Below are 20911 nucleotides of genomic sequence, written 5' to 3'. Positions count from 1 at the left end.
TATCATTTATTCATAACACTACTTTAAAATTATGCTAGTTATTAGGCCCACTTCAAGGTCTTGTTATTTACTATGTTAATTAGAGAATATGTATATTACAATATTACAAAATTTTTTTAAGTTCAATTTTTACTTTAGATTCAGGGGTACATATGCAGGTGTGTTACATAGGTATATTGCGTGATGCTGGGGTTTGGGATACAATTAAGCCTATCACCCAGGTAGTGAACATAGTACCCAATAGATAGTTTTTCAACACTTACCCCCTCCCTACTTCCCTCCTCTAGTAGTCCCCAGTGTCTGTTATTTCCATCTTTATGTCCATGTGTACCCATGGTTTAGCTCCCACTTATAAGTGAGAGCATGCAGTATTTGCTTTTCTGTTTCCACATTAATTCACTTAAGATAATGGCCTCCAGGTGCATCCATTTTGCTGCAAGGGACATAATTTCATTCTTTTTCATGGCTTTATAATACTCCATGATGTATGTGTAACACATTTATTCATTCTACTGACACCTCGGTTGATTCCATGTCTTTGCTGCTGTGAATAGTGCTGCAGTGAGCATACAAGTGCATGGGTCTTTTTGGTAGAATGATTCATTTTCCTTTGGGTATACACCCAGTAATGGGATTGCTGGGTCGAATGGTAGTTCTATTTTTAGTTCTTTGAGAAATCTCCAAACTGCCTTCCACAGTGATTGAACTAATTCACACTCCTGTCAGCAGTGTATATGCATTCTCGTTTCTTTGCAGCCTCACCAGCATCTGTTATTTTTTGACATTTTGATAATGGCCATTCTGACTGGTGTGAGATGGTATCTCATTGTGATTTTGATTTGCATTTCTCTGATGATTAGTGATATTGAGCATCTTTTTCCTATATATATATATTTTTTGGCCACTTGTATGTCTTCTATGAGAAATGTCTGTTCATGTCCTTTGACCACTTTTTAATGGGGTTACAAAATATTTAATGTTTTTTCTAGCTGTATTTCAATACACTTGCATTTCTTTATAATTTTGTGTATTTTGTTTTAAACATTAAAAACCACTATTCTGAGAAGGATTCATAGGTTTCACCAGACTGCCAAAAGGGTTCATGGCAAACAAAAAATTAAGAACGCTGATCTGGTGGTTTTGCTGTCCCCTAAGACCTTTGTGTCCTTTGCATCTAGCCAGCAGAGCAGACTGGGGGTGATACTGGGAAGTAGTTTAGGGGCAAGACTTAAAAGGAATGTGTGTCACTTCTCATCCATCAGCCCTAATTCAGTGATGTGATCCCACTTGACTGCAAGGGAGTCTGGGAAATGAGGTCTAGCTGTGTGCCCAGCAGGAAAAGGAAATGGGACTTGGTCAACACATGGAAGTGACTGTCACCATACCCAAGGGAACAGTCAGCAAAGAGATGGCATCCCAATGACAAGGGACCTCCCTGGAGAAAACTCACTTTTTATAAAATTTAGGACGCACAATCATAATAATCCTGTAATAGCTGCTGTTGGTTGAATGGTTATTCCTGTCAGCATTCTGCTAACTGATTCACTTCCATGATGTCGTTTAATCCTCATAATAATGCTGTGAAACAGGTACTATTATTATTCCTATTTTATAAATAGAGCACCAAGAACTTGAGAAATCAGCCCAAAATCAGTGCTATTAATCATGGCACTGGACTGTTTTGAAAAATATTGCCCCAGCCTGGGCAACATGGCAAAACCCTGTCTTTACCAAAAATGCAAAAAAATTAGCTAGGCATGGTGGCATGTACCTGTGGTCCCAACTACTTGGTTGGGAGGCTAAGGTGGGAGGATCGCTTGACCCCAGAAGGCGGAGGCTGCAGTGATCCAAGATTGTGCCGCTGCACTCCAGCCTGGGTGACAGAATGGGACCCCATCTCCGAAAAAAAAAAGGAAAAGAGAATACTGCGACCCTTGTTGAAGAGGTGGAATTTTGTACTGGTGGAGGGGATGGTTTCTGGAGCCAAAGTCCCTGGATTCATATTTCAGCTTTGCCAGTAGCTGGTTCATTGACCAGACACTTTTTACTGGAGCTTTCTATGCATCTGTAAAATGGAGATTAATATTAGTATCTGTCTTTTAGGATTAAAGGAGATAAACACTTAAGACAGCACCTAGCACACAGTAAGTGCTCAGTGAATGTTATCCACTGTTTAGACAGCCAAAATGGCCCTGTGACTACCTTCATGAACATGATCTGAAATATTCCAACAGAGCTCATTTCTCATGAAGGATATGAAGAAATAACTGAGGTCACCAAGATACAAACCTAAGGGTGCCTACAACAGTGTCCTGAGTTACAGTCACGAGACTGGGGATGCTGTTAACTTTTCTAATGAAGGAAAAAAATATGTTGGGATGACAGAAAGAAAATGTTGTTAGAAAATAGTTTCCATTTTAATATCACTGTCTCCCCTTTACAGAATTCCATGAAGGTGATGTTCAAATGCCTCTGGAAAAACTGTGGGAAGGTGCTGAGTACTGCGGCAGGTATCCAGAAACACATCCGGACCATCCATCTGGGGTAAGGCAGCCCTCTCTTCGGGGATGTAGCCTCCATCTGCTCAGTCTAAGGCCACCCGCACTCAGAAATTGTGCACCACAGTGTGCCTTAAAGGTTCTGGACACTGGGCTGACTTGGTCTTCCTAATTTCTAGAGAGATGGCCACTGCAGATCATCTAAGCCAATATGGCACAGTGGAAAGAACAAGGATGTAACATCTTAGAGCCTCATTAGTTCACTTACTGAGTCACTTTAGGCAAGTTGCTGCCCAGAGCTGCAGTTTCCTATGGAAATTTATAATAATGTCAGCTCTTCAGGGTCACATGTGAGTGCCAAAGATAAAATATATGTGAGACAGACTTGTAAAGTACAAACACTAGAGTAACCTGGAATGTGTTATTGGACTTCAAAGGGTCCTTGAACCCACTGAAATTACCTGTGGAATAAAATGTACATTTACTTTCCAGTGGAGAGTATTCATGACTTTAAGCCTCACAGGCATATATAGCCTAAAAAGCGTTCCAGAACCACCACACCAATCGATGCTGCTGTTGCTTATTCTTATGATGCCTGATCATCTGGCTCAGTCACTTTCTGTTGCTCAAATAAGCTGTTTATTTGTAAAATGTATAATTTTCCTCATAGTATATAACAGCCTTCTAAAGGAAAGATAAAATGAAGGGTTAGGAGCCATAGCAGTTACAGGTCACCCCAGGGGGGCAGTGGTATTCCATTAGTCCTGTGCTTTTTGCCCTGAGTCTATCTCATCCAGGGATCTGAGATTTAGAAGGGACCTTGAGAGGCTGTAAGTTACAACCAGTGTTCATAAGGCAAGGACAAATGCACGGCCAGGCTCCTGTGTGCTTGGACACAGAGGAGTCCTTTCCACAAGATAAGTGCAGAGAAATAAATACAGTAGTCACTTTACCCAGCAAGGGATACATTTAGAAAATGCATCATGCCCAACAAATGGTATAGGCAGAAGGTGAAAATAGCTTCTAAGGTGATATTGCTAATCTATGAGGGTGGCTCCATAGTGACCATGGAGAGAAACAGGGATCTAGCTCTGTAATCATCCAGGTTGATGTTTGGGGACACACCAGAGCCTTCCAGAGCATATTACCCATAGGTCAACAGGCACTGGAGATACGGCCCTGTAAGGCTTCCCTGACCAGAGTCTACCTTATGTGTAAGAAATACCAGTTGAAATACCTCAGGGCAGAACACCCCCCTTCTGTTCCTCAAGCCTTCAGGGAAGGAAATCCTGCAGTGTCTCCCCTGAAATCTCATTGTCAAGACAATTCACAATGGAAGCAGCTCCGTTTTTTAAAGGTTTAGAAAGAACTTCCCAAAGCTAGAGCCAGGAGGTAGGGTATTTGTTTTAAAGTCTGTCTGCCCAGAAAATTGAGCCCTATTCAGTCCCATCAGAAGCATATGCTGTTTATATGTATTTATAGACCCCAGAAGTGGTATCACATGTTAGTCCTGTGAGCTCCTGGGGTACTCGCACAGTGGGTGGAATCCAAAATGTAGCCACTTTGCTTTCCTAGGATCCCCTTTTTCCTGATATGCTTTAGAATTTCCCTGGTGAATTATGGTTCATAGCCCTGCCAGGCACCATACAGGAATGGGCCTGGGTTAGCAAGACTTTGAGGCCAGTCTATACTTATGAAGCCCAGTGCCTGTGCTCTCTCATGCACTGGGAGAGAGAACACACCTTTGCCTTGATCCATGAACTCAATTACATGGCTGTAGGATAATGGGGAATTTTTAATGAGTATTGGCTGGTGAGGGGATGAAGAGGGAAACATGTCAAAGCCGGAAGAAAATATGCCCTCACCTCTGATATATCTGCAGTACACGCCATACCTATATAAAAAGCACACCACTTTTCTCTTAAACCTCACTCCATTCTTGTACACCAGGGGCTGGTCCTGATTTATCCCCACGTGGGACACACAATGTCCCCCAGGCCTGTGTGTCTGTTAGTAGCACGTGGCAGCCAGCAGCAACTCAACCTGCCTTTAACTGGAAAGGAAGTGGGGACAGGAATAGAACAGATGCACGTTCTTCTTCCCACTCTCTGGGGTCTTTAATGGTGTGCTGGTCACAAGGCCAAGCCCAGCCAGACCTGATATGGTGCAAAGACACCTCCCCAGGTGCCTCAGCCTGGGAGCTCAGGGGAAATGGAGCTAGGCTAGGACAAGCCACTGATTTGAACAAACAGGCCTGTGAAGAGGTGGGGCATGGATTTTTGTGTTAGGTTCTATGCAGGGCTCATTACTGGAGAAAAGGTATGTTCTGAGTCAGTGATCTGCTGTTGCTGCGGTGAGGGGATACCCATGGCCTCTGCCCAGCCATCCTGGAAAGCCAGGTTTCTAGAGAAGGGAAGCGCCACTTCTCTACAAACTCACAAATCATCTAATAAACATTTTCTGACATTATGGAGCGTTATTTTATTTTACTCAAAACTTTCTGTGAAAAAGTACAATGTACTATGTTTCAGGGAGAGGAACTTTGAAAACACCTAAGAAGCTACTTTTCCTGGTGACAGTGAAAATTGAGACCTTCTAACATCGTCTTTGTTTTTACTTAATAAGCACTTTACATAGCGTTTATATTGTGTCAGGTCTGCTTCTAAGCACCCTATATTTATTAGCTTAATCATCACAATAATCTGGTGCTATAATTAATGATCCCCATTTTATAAGTGGGGAAACTGAGGAACGGGGCTGTCTGTAGGCCACCAAAATCATGCACACAACTAGAATGTGTAGGAGTCAAGGTTTGAACCTAGGAAGTCTAACCCCAGAACCCATTCTCTTAATCACTGTGCTACAACAACCTCAGCTCCATTCATTCACTCACTCATTCAGGCAACATTTACTAGGTACCTGCCCTCCGCCAAATACACCAACATGTGTGGAGTGACATATGATAAACAAAACACATCCCTACAGAATCAGTCATAGTGAGGCAACAAAGAGGTTTAAAAAAATACAGACAGGTAGCCAGTGATTAACAAAACAGATGAGTAAACACACTTCAGAGGGAGCACAGAGCACTAACAGGAGTGAAGTTCTAACTCCCAACCTTCAGAATACACCCAGGACTTAACGTCTCGGCCCTTGCACTGCTCGCCTGCCCTGCTCATCTGGAATATTGCTGACAACAGCTCCTCGGTGGCCTCTGCTTTTGCTCTTGTCTTCCTGTCCTCTATTTCCCAGACAGTATCTAGAGTGATCCTTTTAAAATTAAGTTAGAGTTCTGAAAACACCCAGTGGCTTCCACCACATTCGGAATGCAAGCCAAAGCCGTCGCCGTGGGCTACAGACCCTGAATGACCTTGCCTCTGCCATGTTCTCACTCCTCCCGTCACTCCCTGGTGTTCTGAGCTCCAGCCTCTGGCCTCTTTGCCAGGCCCACCCACCTGAGAGCTCTGTGTCACTCCTCCCTGGTGTGTCCTCACTGTGGGTGCCAGCATGGTGTCTCCCTCACTTCCTCTAGGCAGGTCTCTACTCAAATGTCACCTCCTCAGAGAGGCTTCCTCTGGCCACTCTATTTAAAATAGTGCCCCCGTCACTAATCCTGCTTAACAACAGTGTTAGGCTGCTGAATTTTTCTTTCTGGGACTTAGTAACACCTGATATATTAAATATCTATTTATTTTTTAATTTTTTTAAATTTTTTTAATCTCTTGTTTTCATAGATTGGGAGTACAAGGTGAAGTTTCATTGCATGGCTGTGTTGCACAGTGATAAAGCCTGGGCTTTTAGTGCAGCCAGCATCCAAATAGTGAAAGTGGTACCCCTTAGGTCATTTCTCATCCCTCACCTCCCTCCCACCCTCCCCCTTTTGAAGTCTCTAATGTCTATTATTTCACTTTCTGTGTCCATGTATACACATTATTTAGCTCCCACCTAATAAATATCTATTTCTTTAGGGGTTTCTTGTCTGCCTGTAAGTTCCCACTCTAAGTTCCATCAGGGCGGAGTCTATATTTTATTCACTGTGTTATCAGGAGACCCTGGAACAGTGCCTGAACATACTAGATTCTCAATAAATCATCGTTGAATAATTGACTGAATGAGTGAATGAATGAATGAATCGCTTTACGACATCAAAGAAGGGTTCCCTGGAAGTGAACCGTTGAACTGAGTGCTACAGAATAAGGAAGAGTTTGCAAGGCAAACAAGAGGGAGGAAAAGCATTCCAGACAGAGGGGAAACGCATGTGCAAGATTTCGAGGCAAGAAAACAGATTGGCTTAGTATGATTGTTTTGCTCTCTTTTGCATTAGGCGCGTTGGAGACTCTGACTACAGTGATGGAGAAGAGGACTTTTACTACACTGAGATCAAGCTCAACACAGACTCAGTGGCAGATGGGCTGAGCAGCCTGGCCCCAGTCTCACCTTCCCAGTCCCTGGCTTCACCTCCTACTTTCCCCATCCCAGATTCAAGCCGAACAGAAACTCCTTGTGCCAAAACAGAGACTAAGTTGATGACGCCCTTGAGCCGCTCAGCTCCCACCACCCTCTACCTCGTGCACACTGACCATGCTTACCAGGTGACTTGCAGGGGACTGTGAGAGCAATCACTTTGACCTTGACCAAAACCAGGGGCCATCTGGCCTATGAGTAAAAGATAACTTGGTGGAAAAACAGCATCACACACAGCAGCCCAGTAGCTTTGCTTCTTTTTCTCCCTTTAAAACCAAGATCTCACACAGATAGGGTCCTATGGTCTAGTCTCAGTTTGCCCAGTGCTGCCTGTGGATTCGATCCCATAGAGGTTGTTATGATGATAAAAATCCCTTGGGCACAGTGGCTTACACCTGTAATCCCAAACACTTTGGGAGGCCGAGGCGGGTGGATCACCTGAGTTCGGGAGTTTGAGACCAGCCTGACCAACATGGTGAAACCCCGTCTCTACTGAAAATACAAAATTAGCTCGGTGTGGTGGCACATGTCTGTAATCCTAGCTACTCAGGAGGCTGAGGCAGGAGAATCACTTGAACCCAGGAGGCAGAGGTTGCAGTGAGCCAAGATCGCGCCCTTGCACTGCAGCATGGGCAACAAGAGCAAAATTCCATCTCAAAAAATAATAATAATAATCCCTAATGTTATCTCAGCATGGTGGGGTATGCCTGTGGTCCCAGCTGCTCGGGAGGCTGAGGTGGGAGAATCGCTTGAACCCGGGAGGCGGAGGTTGCAGTGAGCCAAGATTGCACCACTGCACTCCAGCCTGGTGATAGAGCGAGACTCCATCTCAAAAAAAAAAAAAAAAAAAAAAAGTCCCTAATGTTGCAAAGCCCTCAAAATGGTGCCTGGCACATTATATAAGTATCTATTTAAAAAAAAAAATAAGGCCGGGCACAGTGTCTCACACCTGTAATCCCAGAAATTTGGGAGGCTGAAGCAAGTGGATGACTTGAACTCAGGAGTTTGAGACCAGCCTGGACAACGTGGTGAGGCCCCATATCTACAAAAAATACAAAAATTAGCCAGGCATGGTGGTGTGTGCTGTAGTTCCAGCTATTTGGGAGGCTGAGGTATGGGAGGATCACCTGAGCCCAGGGAGGTTGAGGCTGCAGTGAGCTGTGATCATGGCACTGCACTCCAGCCTGGGTGGCAGAGTAAGTCTCAAAAAAATAAATAAATAAAAGGTAAGCATTGGAAAGGTTTGGCACAATGGCAGAATCACACTCCAAATCTGGGACTTCATGCCCTGCCTTCTAAATGGATAATTAAGCATCTCAGATTAGAGTAGTGGTTCTCAATATTCCCCAAATCAACAGTGCCAGCATCACCTGGGAACTTGTTAGAAATGTAAATTCTTGGGACCACCCCTCTTCCACACCCCCCTGCATTCTGTTTTAACAGGCCCTCCAGATAATCCTGAGTCATGCTAAAGTCTGACAAGACCTTAGGGACAAATCCTACAAATTTAGGACGGGGTAAAACTCCCTTTTTCCCACCAGAAGTTACTTTTTTTTTTTTTTTTTTTTTGAGACAGGGTCTCAATCTTTCTCTCAGGCTGGAGTGCAGTTCACCGCAGCCTCAAACTCCTGGGCTCAAGCAATGCTCCTGCCTCAGCTTCCCAAGTAGCTGGGACTACAGGTGTGCACTACCACATCCAGCTAATTTTTTAAATGTTTTGTAGAGACGAGCTCTCACGCTCTCACTACATTGCCCAGACTGGTCTCAAACTCCTGTCCTCAAGCAGTCCTCCCATGTTGGCCTCCCAGTGTGCTAGGATTATAGGCTTGAGCCACCATGCCTGGCCATTAACTCTTTTAAATGTTGATTTGTTTTTATACAATGTTAATACATTCAAATTTTAAGAAAATATTTGTCCTATAATTCTCAACTACCTTATTCAGTTTTTAAAATCTCCTTTACATACTTGTAATTATGTTCCCCCACCCTTGTTTTATAAAAACTTTCCATGTAACTAAATAATATCCAATTAAATTGAAACACCAAATTGTTTTAATCATTCTTATTATTAGGTGTTTACTTTTTAATCTATCCTGTTTTTTCATCATCATTAATAACTCCACTGTAAACATCTCTGTGCCTGTAGTGTTTATTTTTTCTTTAAATTCTCAGAAGAATAATTATTGAGTCAGAGGATGTAATATGAGTGAACAGCTTATGACTCTTACTGTGTATTGTCAAAATGCTTTCCAGTAGTACCAAGTACAAAGCCACTGCCACTAGCAAATATATTTGTAATTAGAAAATTACAAATTTAGTCGAAAAATTTAGCCACTTATTTAGCAGACTTAAACTCAAGAGTAATGGAATAGAGCTAATGTTTGAATTAGTGTAATAAATTTCATTCCTGACTCTTATTATGTTGGTCAAAACAAGTAATTCATTCATCTTTATTTATCACTGTTACACTTAGGCCAGAAATCATGGGTGCCAACTTACTTAAATCATTTTGCTCATCTATATAATGAGAGAGTTGGAACACACACTAGTTGATCTCGAATGTCCTTCCCAAGGCATAAACTTAGAAATGTTGAGACTTTTCTGTTTATAGAAATTATAAATGCTCAGCATAGAAAATATTAAACACAGTAAAGAAAGAAAATTCATCCCTAATTCCAACCTTGGTTAATATTTTTTGTATGTACTTCAAGACTTTGTTCTGTGTTTATATATGTGCAGTTTTTAAAAGGGATCTGTTGCAGAACTGTTTTTACTGTATTTTATTTTTTCTATTTAATATATCATGAACATTTTCCCATGCCAATGAATCTTCTTCAACAACACCATTCTAAAAATTGATGCCTAATATTTATACATATTTGTGGGGTACACATAACATTTTGTTATATGCATAAGATGTATAATAATCAAGTCAGGGTATTTTGAATATTAATCCCTTGTGTATTTATCATTTCTGTGTGTTGGGAAGATTTCCAGTCCTCTCTTCTAGCTGTTACGAAATTTAAAATACATTGTTGTTAACTATAGCCATCCTACTCTGCCATCAAACGTTAGTATTCATTCTTTCTATCTAACTGTATGTTTGTACCTACTAACCAACGTATCTCCCCACCATGGCCCATCACACCCTTCCCCACCTCCCATAACTATCATTTTATTCTCTACCTCCATGACATCAATTATTCTAGTTCTCACATATGAGTGAGAACATGTGATGTTTGTCTTCATGTGCCTAGTTTATTTCACTTACCATAGTGACCTGTAGTTCCATTCATATGACTGCAAATGACAGGATATCATTCTTTTTAATGGCTGAATAGTATTCCATTGTGTTCTTACCACATTTTGACACTTCATCTGTTGATGGACACTTAGGCTGATTCCATATTATCTTTGCTATTGTGAATAGTGCTGCAGTAAACATGAGAGTGCAGGTATCCCTTTGATAGGCTGATTGCCTTTTCTTTAAATAAATACGCAGTAGTGGGATTGCTGGATTATATGGTAGTTCTGTTTTTAGATTTTGAGAAATCTCCATATTGTTTTCCATAATAGGTGTATTAATTTACATTCTCACCAACAGTATATACAAGATCCCTTTTCTCTGCTTCCTCACCAGCGTCTGTTATTTTTCATCTTTTTAATAATAGCCAATCTGACTAGGGTGATATGATGCTTCATTGTGGTTTTGATACACATTTTTCTGATATTAGCGATGTCGAGCATTTTTTCATGTACCTATTGGTCATTTGTATGTCTGCTTTTGAAAAATTTTAATTCAGGTCCTTTGCCCACTTTTTAATGGAATTATTTGGTTTTTGCTATTGAGTTGTTTAGAATTCATTGTATATTCTGGATAGTAGTCTCTTGCCAGATGAATAGTTTGTGGATATTTTCTCCCATTCAACAGGTTGCTGTTCACTCTGTTGATTGTTTCTTGTGCCATGCAGAAGCTTTTTAGTTTAATATAATCACATTTGTCTATTTTTGTTTGTTTCCTGTGCTTTTGAAGTCTTAGCCATAAAAATCTTTGCCTGGGCCCATGTCCTGGAGTGTTTTTCTTGTGTTTTCTTTCAGTAGTTTTATAGTTTAGGGTCTTACATTTAAGTTTTTAATCCATTTTGAGTTGATGTTTGTAAATGACAAGAGTTAGGGGTCTAGTTTCGTGTTTCTGCACGTGGATATCCAGTTTTCCCAGCAGCATTTATTGAAGAGGATGTCCTTTCCCCAGTGTATGTTCTCATCGCCTTGGTCAAAAATCAGTTGGCTATAAATATGTGGACTTATTTCTTGGTACCCTATTTGTGTTCCATTGGTATATGTGTCTGTTTTTATGCCATTTTAACAACGTTTTGAATTACTCTGTAGGTATATCATGATTTATTTACCTACTTCCCTATTACTGGGCATTTGTGTTGTTTCCAGTATTTTTTTTTCTTTTCTTTTTTTTTTTTTTTTTTGAGACGGAGTCTCGCTCTGTCACCCAGGCTGGAATGCAGTGGTGCGATCTCGGCTCACTGCAAGCTCCGCCTCCCTGATTCACGCCATTCTCCTGCCTCAGCTTCCCAAGTAGCTGGGACTACAGGCGCCCGCCACTACACCCGGCTAATTTCTTTTTTTTGTATTTTTAGTAGAGATGGGGTTTCACTGTGTTAGCCAGGATGGTCTCGATCTCCTGACCTCGTGATCTGCCCACCTAGGCCTCCCAAAGTGCTGGGATTACAGGTGTGAGCCACCACGCCCGGCCTTGTTTTTTTTTTTTTTTTTTTTTTGAGACAAGATTTCACTCTGTTGTCAGGCTGGAGTGCAGTGGCATGATCATAGTTCACTGCAACCTCGAACTCCTGGGCTCACATAATCTTCTTGCCTCTGTCTCCCAAGTAGCTGGAACTGCAGACACACACCACCACCCCTGACTAATTTTTTTTATTTTTAGTAGAGACGAAGTCTCACTGTGTTGCCCTCACTGGTCTCAAACTCTGGCCTCAAGCAATCCTCCTGCATCTGACTCTCAAAGTGCTGGGATTGCAGACATGAGCCACCACACCCAGCCCCAATTGTTTTTTTATAATATATAGTTGTGCAAGGAACATTCTTGCATACATTTCTTTAGAATGAATTCCTAGAGTGGAATAGCTAACACAGAGAATGCTAAGAATTTTTATATGTACTGTCAAATTACCTTCCAAGAACATTGTACTAATTTACACCCACCCTCACAGTATAGCAGGGTAGATTCCCCAATTTTAGAGTGAAGAATTCTATCTCACAGGTATCCTAAAATAAGTATATGTACATATAATAAAATTTCTTTTCAGAAATCAACAGTCAAAAACCATCTCTTTTTATACCTTAGATAGCTTGCTTAGGTGTATATACAAAGTTTATTGCTGGCTGCTCCCTTTAACCTTGTTTAATGTCTTCCTATTAGATAATTAGTCTGAGTTATTAATATAGCTGAGACCATTTCTGAGGTCCTCCTTTGGTAATAAGAGCTTAAAGCTCCGAAGGAAAATACTCCTTCATAACAGCTTTGTCTGTTTTTTATTTGCCAGGCCACACCCCCTGTGACCATTCCAGGATCGGCCAAGTTCACCCCCAATGGCAGCAGCTTCAGCATTTCCTGGCAATCTCCTCCGGTCACTTTCACAGGCATTCCGGTAAGTAGAAAAACGAAAAAGCCAAAAATCTGGTCAAAGCCAATGTAGACTAAATGTAGAGAGCGAATAGTAGAGGCATGCAAGAAAAATACAAACATCAGGATGCCAGAAGTACTATATTTCTTAAATGATATTTGTAAACTCATCAGCAGGTATCACTTCTCTTCAAAAAGGTGTTTTGCATTTCAGAAAACTGTAAGAGAGTTTCAACTGTTCATAAACATCTTGTTGGAAATATATCAAGATTTTTTTGTGTTGGTAGTATATTTGTATGTTTCCAAATGATGGTAAAATTAATAGCTGAACTCAGATCTTGTATAGAAAAAATGGTGTTTATCATTATAAGTAACTATAAATTTTATTACTTAGGAAATATTGTTCTGTATGTATGTCGTTTTGAAATCTCAAAAATACATTAAAATCATTTTTTCTTTCAAAGTCTGAATAATCCATGCTGATGGGTAATCTGAAAGTAAATGAGTGCTGAAATATGCAATCAGACTTAAGTAGTACATAAGAATTGATTTGACATATTAAATGATTCCTGTCTGATAAATCACTGTGAATTAACTTGATTTCTAACCATTCATTTAAAAATATATTGGGTCTTTTATAGTTTATCACATAACAGCCACAGACATGCACACTGTTGAGGCTCACAGTGGTGTATAACTCCTGATAAGGTTCAGAAAGTGGCTTATGATAACAGATATTAACCTTATTTTCTCTTCTCCACCCTTCTCCCCAAGGACCTCACAAAAGCTTCTTATTGTCAACCACTGGCAACTCCCCGAGGTTTCCAGCAAAGTCTAAACCCTTCTGTGGAACTGATAAAAATGAAAGTGGCTGAATGAATTATGCTGTGCTCTGTTGATGAATATTTATTAAATTCCGTAGAGGAATAGCCAACAGTAAAAAGCATACTGCTGGAAGCAATTTGGGAAATAGTGGCTTCCAGAAAAGACTCTGGGAATGTGATTTGTAAACAATACCATGGGTCTGGAGTCATTTTTAAAGTTGTATTTTCATTGAATAGTGGTAACTTCTGGTAGCTCTGCAAGAGTGACCTTGTTAGTAGACATTAGAAGAGGGCAGCTTAGCTGTGTTGGTATTAGTTTTGCTTCTGGCAAGAACACTGATCCACTGATGTAGGTGTCAGAGGTTAACAATCTGTCTGTTTGAGGACTTTTTTTTGGTAGACATAAAAAGACCCGGAGTGACTCTTGATATCACTTTTGAGACAGCCTCTCTGTATTAACCTAAAATGGCAGCCACAGTTATAGAATTATTGAGACCATCTATTCTGCGTCCTATTAATTCCTGCCTTTGACTTGGGAAGAATTTTCAGTGGTGTATGGGAAGCATACACCATGTTGCTCATCTGATGTAATAGCATGGAGATGGAACAGCCCAGTTCAGACCTCTTTCAGACTACCTCTGTGGCCACGCAAACTGGAATGTTTTCCCCTTTGCTTTTCTAATTAAATTATCTTCTAAAGTATAGGGAAATCACTCTGAGGGGCTCTTTACTAGCTCTGTGTCCTTTATGGTTCTTATGTGTCTTACACACTAGGATACCAGCCAGGATACCTTATATCATTTGTTCTTCAACAATGGAATGTTAAAACTCTGCTACAGACACTGTGTATTTCTACCCTTATCTCAGTGCCCTTGAATTTTTACAGAATCCCTCATTTCACTCTGTGTTGGTTACCTGGGACATTCTAGACAAAAACTTTGACAGAAAGTATATATACGATATCTAAGACATACTATAGCTGGATTAAGTCGGTATTCCACTAAAATCCTATGTGAGCTTTTTTTTCTCTCTCTCTCCTTGAAACAGGGTCTCAGTCCATGACCCAGGCTGGAGTACAGTGGTGCCGTCGTGGCTCACTGCAGCCTCAACCCCCCTGGGCTCAGCTCATCTTCCCCACTTCAGCCTCCTGAGTAGCTGGGACTACAGATGCACACCATCACACCTGGCTAATTTTTGTATTTTTAGTAGATATGGGGGTTTCCCATGTTGCCCAGGCTGGTCTTGAACTCCTGAGCTCAAGCAATCCACCCACCTCAACCTCCCAAAGTGCTGGCATTACAGGCTGGAGCCACCGTGCCCAGCTGAGAGCTTCTAATTTATTCTTTCACCAGAGAATTCCCAATTTTGCTGATTGTGTGACCTGTTTCAGCAAAGACTTTAGACTGATTTTAGCAGTCAAGCTTGCCATTCCTGTTTAAAGATAAAATAAGGGTGGGGTGGAATTTTCAAAGGTTTTTGTTTTACCCTAGAAAGACAAGAAGGCTACAACTAAGAATGTTCTTTATGTTGCTAAACTGTCTGGCTATGCTTTAAAAAAAAAAACAAGCAGGTGCTGCTGTCGTCCATCTTCTCCTGGTGGGCTAGCTCTCATGACGGCCCACCCACACAGATGCAGGACTGTTGCACACCCACGGGCAGCGTGCCAGCAACTGTCCCTGAATGCTCCAGGAGGGCCAGGCAAGCCAGGTAGAATTTAAAAACGTGTGAATTCTTACCCTTTAAATTGGTATAATAGGGTTTTCAGACCAAAGCTCTAAAAGTTGTAAGTTATAATGAATTTGTATTAATGATGGCTTCAATTGTGTCCAAACTGAAGAACAGAGAAATATTCATGTTATAAAATGCTTTTCAAAAAATTACCTTTATCCTTGTATTCTACAATAAATACCCTGAGGTTGTCAACCCTGTTTAGAGTTTACTTTTCTCCCACATCTTTGAGACTTGGTATTGAGGATGGATACTTTTGTACACTTCCTAGAAAGTGGGAAAAATCCATTTCTGAAAAATCCCAAGGGTTGTAGGATTTTATTTATTCATTTGCCTATGCTAGATTTCCTGAACATTGGACTTTAATAAGTTCCCTGGGTAAGACCTCTTCCCAGAGGTGTGTAGCTGAGAAGGCTGAACTGCATATTTAACAAATGTAACTGGAAGTTCAGTCTTTTGTAGCCTAAGGCTGTGGGGAGAGGGATAGGAAAGAGAACATCCTTAATTACAACTTTCTTTGACATGTTTTTCCCTAATGACCTGCCTTCTCTCCTAATTATCTCCATTTCTTTCTCTCTCTTTTCATGACAGAAAACTAAGAGCCCTTGGCCCCTTTATTAATCAGCTCAAGGCTGCCATAAAATACCATAGACTTGGCAGCTTAAACAACAGAAATTTATTTTCTCACAGTTCTAGAGGCTAGAAGTCCAAATCAAGGTGTCAGCCAAGTCAGTTCTGGTGAAGACCCCTTCCTGCTTGTAGATGGCTGCCTTCTCACTGTGCATGCACAGCCGAGAGAGAGAGTGCGCACAAGCACATGCCAGGGCACTGGCAAGCCAAGGAGAGCAAACATGGAGAAGGAGTGCAACAGTCTCAGCTATCCCTTCTTAAAGGACACTAATCCTGTTGGATCAGGGCCCCACCCTTATGACTTCCTTAAAGGCCCTATGTCCAAATACAGCCACACTGGGGATTAGAGCTTCATCATACGAGTTTGAGGGACACAAACATTCGATCTATAACAACCCCTAAGAAAGCAAGTATGAGCTGGTCAACTTGCTATCCAAGAGCAGTTCTAGGAGGCTTCAGGCTGTTGGGGAGGGTCTCCAAAGCTGAAATAGTGCTTAATTGTCAAATGCTTAGCTTGTTTGAGGTTTCTTTTTTAATGCCTTGAGGGAAGGTTCAGAATTATATGAGGTTAAAACCAAGCCAGAGGCCTTTTTCCCCCTTCTTAAGAGAGAAAAAAATTCAAAGAAAAGAAATTTCTCCTGCATATTTACAGAAGGGCACAGCATCTCTAGTGTGAGGCTTACTTGCAAATCCTTGCTCTGGCATTTGTGAACACCATGTGACCCTTCTAAAGTAATATCCTCTACTCTAGTACTACCTTGTAGAGTTGTGTCGCTCACACAGTGCCTGGCATGTAGCTGACACTACAGATCTCTTAGCATCATTGCTGCCTTTACTATGTCTCAGCACTGTTTAATGGGTCAGAGAAAGCGGCTCCTCCCTATTTAGGATTGATTTCTGTAACACAGATACACTCAACACATGGGAGAGATTAACCACAATTTTTACAGATAATAATTTAGAGTTCTTTAGATTCTTATGAGGTCACACCTAACCAGTAGACAAACTATGAACATATAGCCCAACAATTTTATTTAATTAGAAATATTATCATATTATACTGTCCAAGTACATTATATGCTTTATAAAACATGCCACAAAATAGAACTTAGAAGTGGTTAAGAAATAAACAAATTGCAATGCAGAGACCACTAAGAGAGAGAGTATTTGCTTTATGGGGCTTTATTTTAGGACACACATTTTTTCCATCAGCTATGTGGCAGGATGGAAGAGTGCAAAAAGCAGGGCTTTGACATCATTCAGAAGTGAGTTCCAAAGCCAGCTGTGTTCAAGTCAGACAACGGTGTTCAAATCCTGAGTCCATTTACTAACTGTGTGGTCTGGGCAGTGCACTTAACTTCTCCATTTCCTCATCTATAAAATGGAAATGATGGCTATGATAGGGTTGTTGTGAAGATTAAAATAGATAACATATGGAAGACACTTAGCTTATATAGCAGGCTCTCAGCAAATTACTTCTGCTGCTACTTTTACCTCTGGGATGCTCTGCAGGCCACTTCCCTGCTCAAAGCCTAAATTTCTCTATCTGTAAGATGTAGGTATAGATTGCTTATTTTGCAAGTTTGCTGTGAGAATTAAAAGAGATCATAGATAACCTACTTGCCTGTCTTTCACATTCCCAAACACTGAATAAATGGTAGTTGACTGCCCCAGTTACTCCCTTGGTTTCTCCACCCTCATCCTCAACTAAAATAGGAAGCTGAAACATAACTGTCTTGCCATTAAAAGTCTCAAGAAAAACTCACATGTCATATTGAGCCTCCCACTGAACTAAGCCACATACGGAAGTTTGAAGTGGGTCCTCTGTCTTTTGCTATGTTGTACCCTGTAGAAACACATGTGCTGAACTCCAGAGTTAAGAGAGCCATTAGCAGGAAGAAAGACTTTGGTGAGGGGTCATTCCTGCAGGAGGTCCATGTTGTGGTTTGAAAGTGTCCCCCAAATTTCATGTGTTGGAAATTTAATCCCCAGTGCAACAGTGTTGAGAGTTGGAACCCTTAAGAGGTGATGGGGTCTAGCAGACTCTACTCTCATGAATGAATTAGTGTCATTATCAGGAGAGTGGGTTTGTTGTAAAAACAAGTTCAGCCCTTTCTTAAGTGCACTGTTACCCTTCTACCCTTTGCCCTGGGATGACACAGCAAGAAGGCTGTTGTCACATGCAGGCCCCTCAACCTTGGACTTTCCAGCCTCCAGAACTGTAAGAAATAAATTTCTGCTCATTATAAATCATCCAGTCTCAGGTATTCTGTTACAACAGCACAAAACAGCCGAAGACAATCCATATCCCTCAAACTCTGTTCCTGGAATTTTCAAAAGCCTGTTCCTCATGCCTCCCTCACCCTGCTGCTTCTTCAATTTTCTCATCTCAGAAAATGGCACCACTGTCCCTCCAGCCACTTAGGCCAGAACCTGGGATTCATTCTTGACTCCTCAGTTCATCCTTGATTGATCTAAAGATGCAATTTTCCTTGTGCCCCATCCCAACCCACAAGTCCTAGGCTGTGCCTCTAAACATCAAGAATCCAGGCGCTCCCACCACTGCCACCATACCTAGTCTAAACTACCAGTATGTGTTTGCCTGGAATACTGCAAAAGCCTCTTAACTCCAGGGCTCCTTTCCAGGCTATCTACTATCCATTCCCCAAAGAGCCAGTGATCTTTTTAAAGCATTAATCAGATGTCTTGCTTTTAAAAACTCTCCAATGACTGACTTATTGTGCTTAGAATAACATTCAGATCCCTTATTGCAGGTCAGAGGCATAGCTTGATACTTCCCTCTCCTCTCCTCCCACCCTCCACCTCCCACAAAGTGCCCACCCCCTTTTCTGCAATGCCTTGTAGGTGAAAGGTAACCTCCTCGGGAGGCCTTCTCTTACCACTCAAAATAAATAAATGTCCTCTCCTTCTATTACACTTTAGCCTATTACCCTATTTTATTTCTGTCAGCTACTTATCACTAAAATGGCCTTGTGTGATTTTGTATTTATTGTCTATCTTCTCACTAGAATGTAAGCTCCATGAGAGCAGAGAATTTGTTTTGTTCACAGCTATATCCGCAGAATCTGTAACAATGCTTGGTACATAGCAAGTACTTAATAAGTATCTGTTGAATGAAGAATATCCAATAATCTCATATCACTTCATGCAAAAGGGCTATGGCAACTTTGCATGATCTAGAAACTTCCACATTATCCCTGGCTGATGGAAGTAGTGTTACTGTCATGTCAACCAAACTTTTCCAGTTCTCTGACTAAATGAAGCACAGTGTTCTTGGGATTCTATTAGTTCTACAAGAGTTGTTAGATTTTTATGTTTATTTTCCTGATAATTTAAAACAATTCATATAAGCATATCATAGATCATCTACAGTGACTATAGATGTCTCAGGTATTCACTCCCTCTAGTTTGCTGTTATTCATCCTATACAAAACCAAAGCCATTATGAGATGGGGTGAGGAGGATTCTGCTCTTGGAGGAAGCTACATATCTATACACATGAAATGAATGCACTGAACTCCAAAGCTTTTATTTTTAAAAACTCTGAATGTTACCTCTGCTGGCCCTTGCTCCACCCAACTTAAGCATGAAGACTGGTGGTATAGAATAATTCAAACTCATGGCAACAGTGGTTCCAAATGTTAGATTTTTTTACTTACCTGTATAATTTTTTTTTTTTTTTTTTTGAGATGCATCTCACTCTGTTGCCCAGGCTAGAGTACAGCGGCACAATCTCGACTCACTGCTGCCTTGAACTCTCCACACTCGGGTGATCCTCCCACCTCCGCCTCCTGAGTAGCTGGGACTATAGGTGCACATCACCAATCTGGCTAATTTGTATATTTTTAGTAGAGATGGGGTTTCACCATGTTGCCCAGACTGGGTTCAAACACCTGGACTCAAGTGATCTGCCCACCTTGGCTTCCCAGAGTGCTAGGATTGCAGGTGTAAGCCACCACTCCTGGCCCTACCTGTATAATTTTTTAAATGTCTAAGTTTTGTGCTGCTATAACAGAATATTTTAGACTGGGTAATTTGTAATGAACAGAAATTTACTGACTAACAGCCTGGAGGCGGGGAAGTCCAACATCAACATGCCAGCCTCTGTGAGGGCCTTTATGCTGCATCATCACATGGCAGAAGGTGAGAGGGTAAGGGGGGCCAGACTGGCCCTTGTAGAACACTAATCCCACCCATGGGAGTGGAGCCCTCAGAGCCTAATCACCTCTTAAGGGCCCCACCTCTTAATAGTATTATATTGGCAAGTAAGTTTCAACATGAGTTTTGGAGGGGACAAACATTCAAACCATAGCATTAAAATTAATGTCTGGGAAAATAACACTGATGATCTCTATTAGGCCATTCTTGCATTACTATAAAGAAATACCGGAGACAGAGTAAGTTATAAAGAAAAGAGGTTTAATTGGCTCTGCAGGCTGTACAAGAAGCACAGTGGCATCTGCTTCTGGGGAGGCCTCAGGGAGCATTTACTCATGGTGGAAGGTGAAGCGGGAACAGGCACGTCATGTATGAAGCAGGAATGGGCATAAAACCACCACGGTCTTATGTAAACTCAAGAGTGAGAGGTCACATATCACCAAGAGAATGGTCCAAGCCATTCATGAGGGATCCATCCCCATGATCCACACACCTCCCACCAGGCCCCACCTCCAGCATTGGGGATAACATTTCAACATGAAATTCGGGCAGGGACACATATCCAAACTGTATCCCGAGCATTCCTTTATGTTCAAAGAGAAGAGAAAGTACTAATACCTATACTAGAGAAAAGCAATTCTCTAAGAATGTCTGGGGAACGCTCCCATGACTTTTAATTGACAATGCTATTCCTATGACCACGTTGGCTCCTAGGTTTTTAAATTTATTAAATGTCTGCCCTCCCATATATGGCAATACTGATTAATTAGTTGAAACATTCTTTTTCCTTTGTTAAAAAAAATTAATTTGTTGCAGCTTGTAAGAATTCCAGAAGCTGGGGACATTATTTAGTGTTACGAGAGCAGGTGATGCAAAGGGCTGAAGTGAGTAATCCGGAAGGGACTGAGGACAGCAGGGGTCCTTCTCTATGA

The 20911-nt window shown here is 41.3% G+C and overlaps 1 protein-coding gene across 1 annotated transcript in view; it reads left to right on the top strand.

Annotated features, from left to right (window-relative positions):
* The window catches only part of ZNF704 (zinc finger protein 704), a 251943-nt gene that overhangs the window by 215194 nt on the left and 15838 nt on the right, over window positions 1-20911 (top strand). The window contains exons 5-7 of the mRNA XM_033202167.1: window positions 2444-2544; window positions 6823-7090; window positions 12539-12643. Of these exons, the coding sequence (XP_033058058.1) occupies window positions 2444-2544; window positions 6823-7090; window positions 12539-12643 (474 nt within the window). The remainder of the gene's footprint in view (window positions 1-2443; window positions 2545-6822; window positions 7091-12538; window positions 12644-20911) is intronic.

The sequence above is a fragment of the Trachypithecus francoisi genome, unplaced genomic scaffold (assembly GCF_009764315.1).
Source record: "Trachypithecus francoisi isolate TF-2019V2 unplaced genomic scaffold, Tfra_2.0 Lachesis_group7, whole genome shotgun sequence".
Classification (NCBI taxonomy): Eukaryota; Metazoa; Chordata; class Mammalia; order Primates; family Cercopithecidae; genus Trachypithecus; species Trachypithecus francoisi.
The sequence above is the reverse complement of the archived record's forward strand: the minus strand, read 5'-3'. Positions and strand labels throughout refer to the sequence as shown.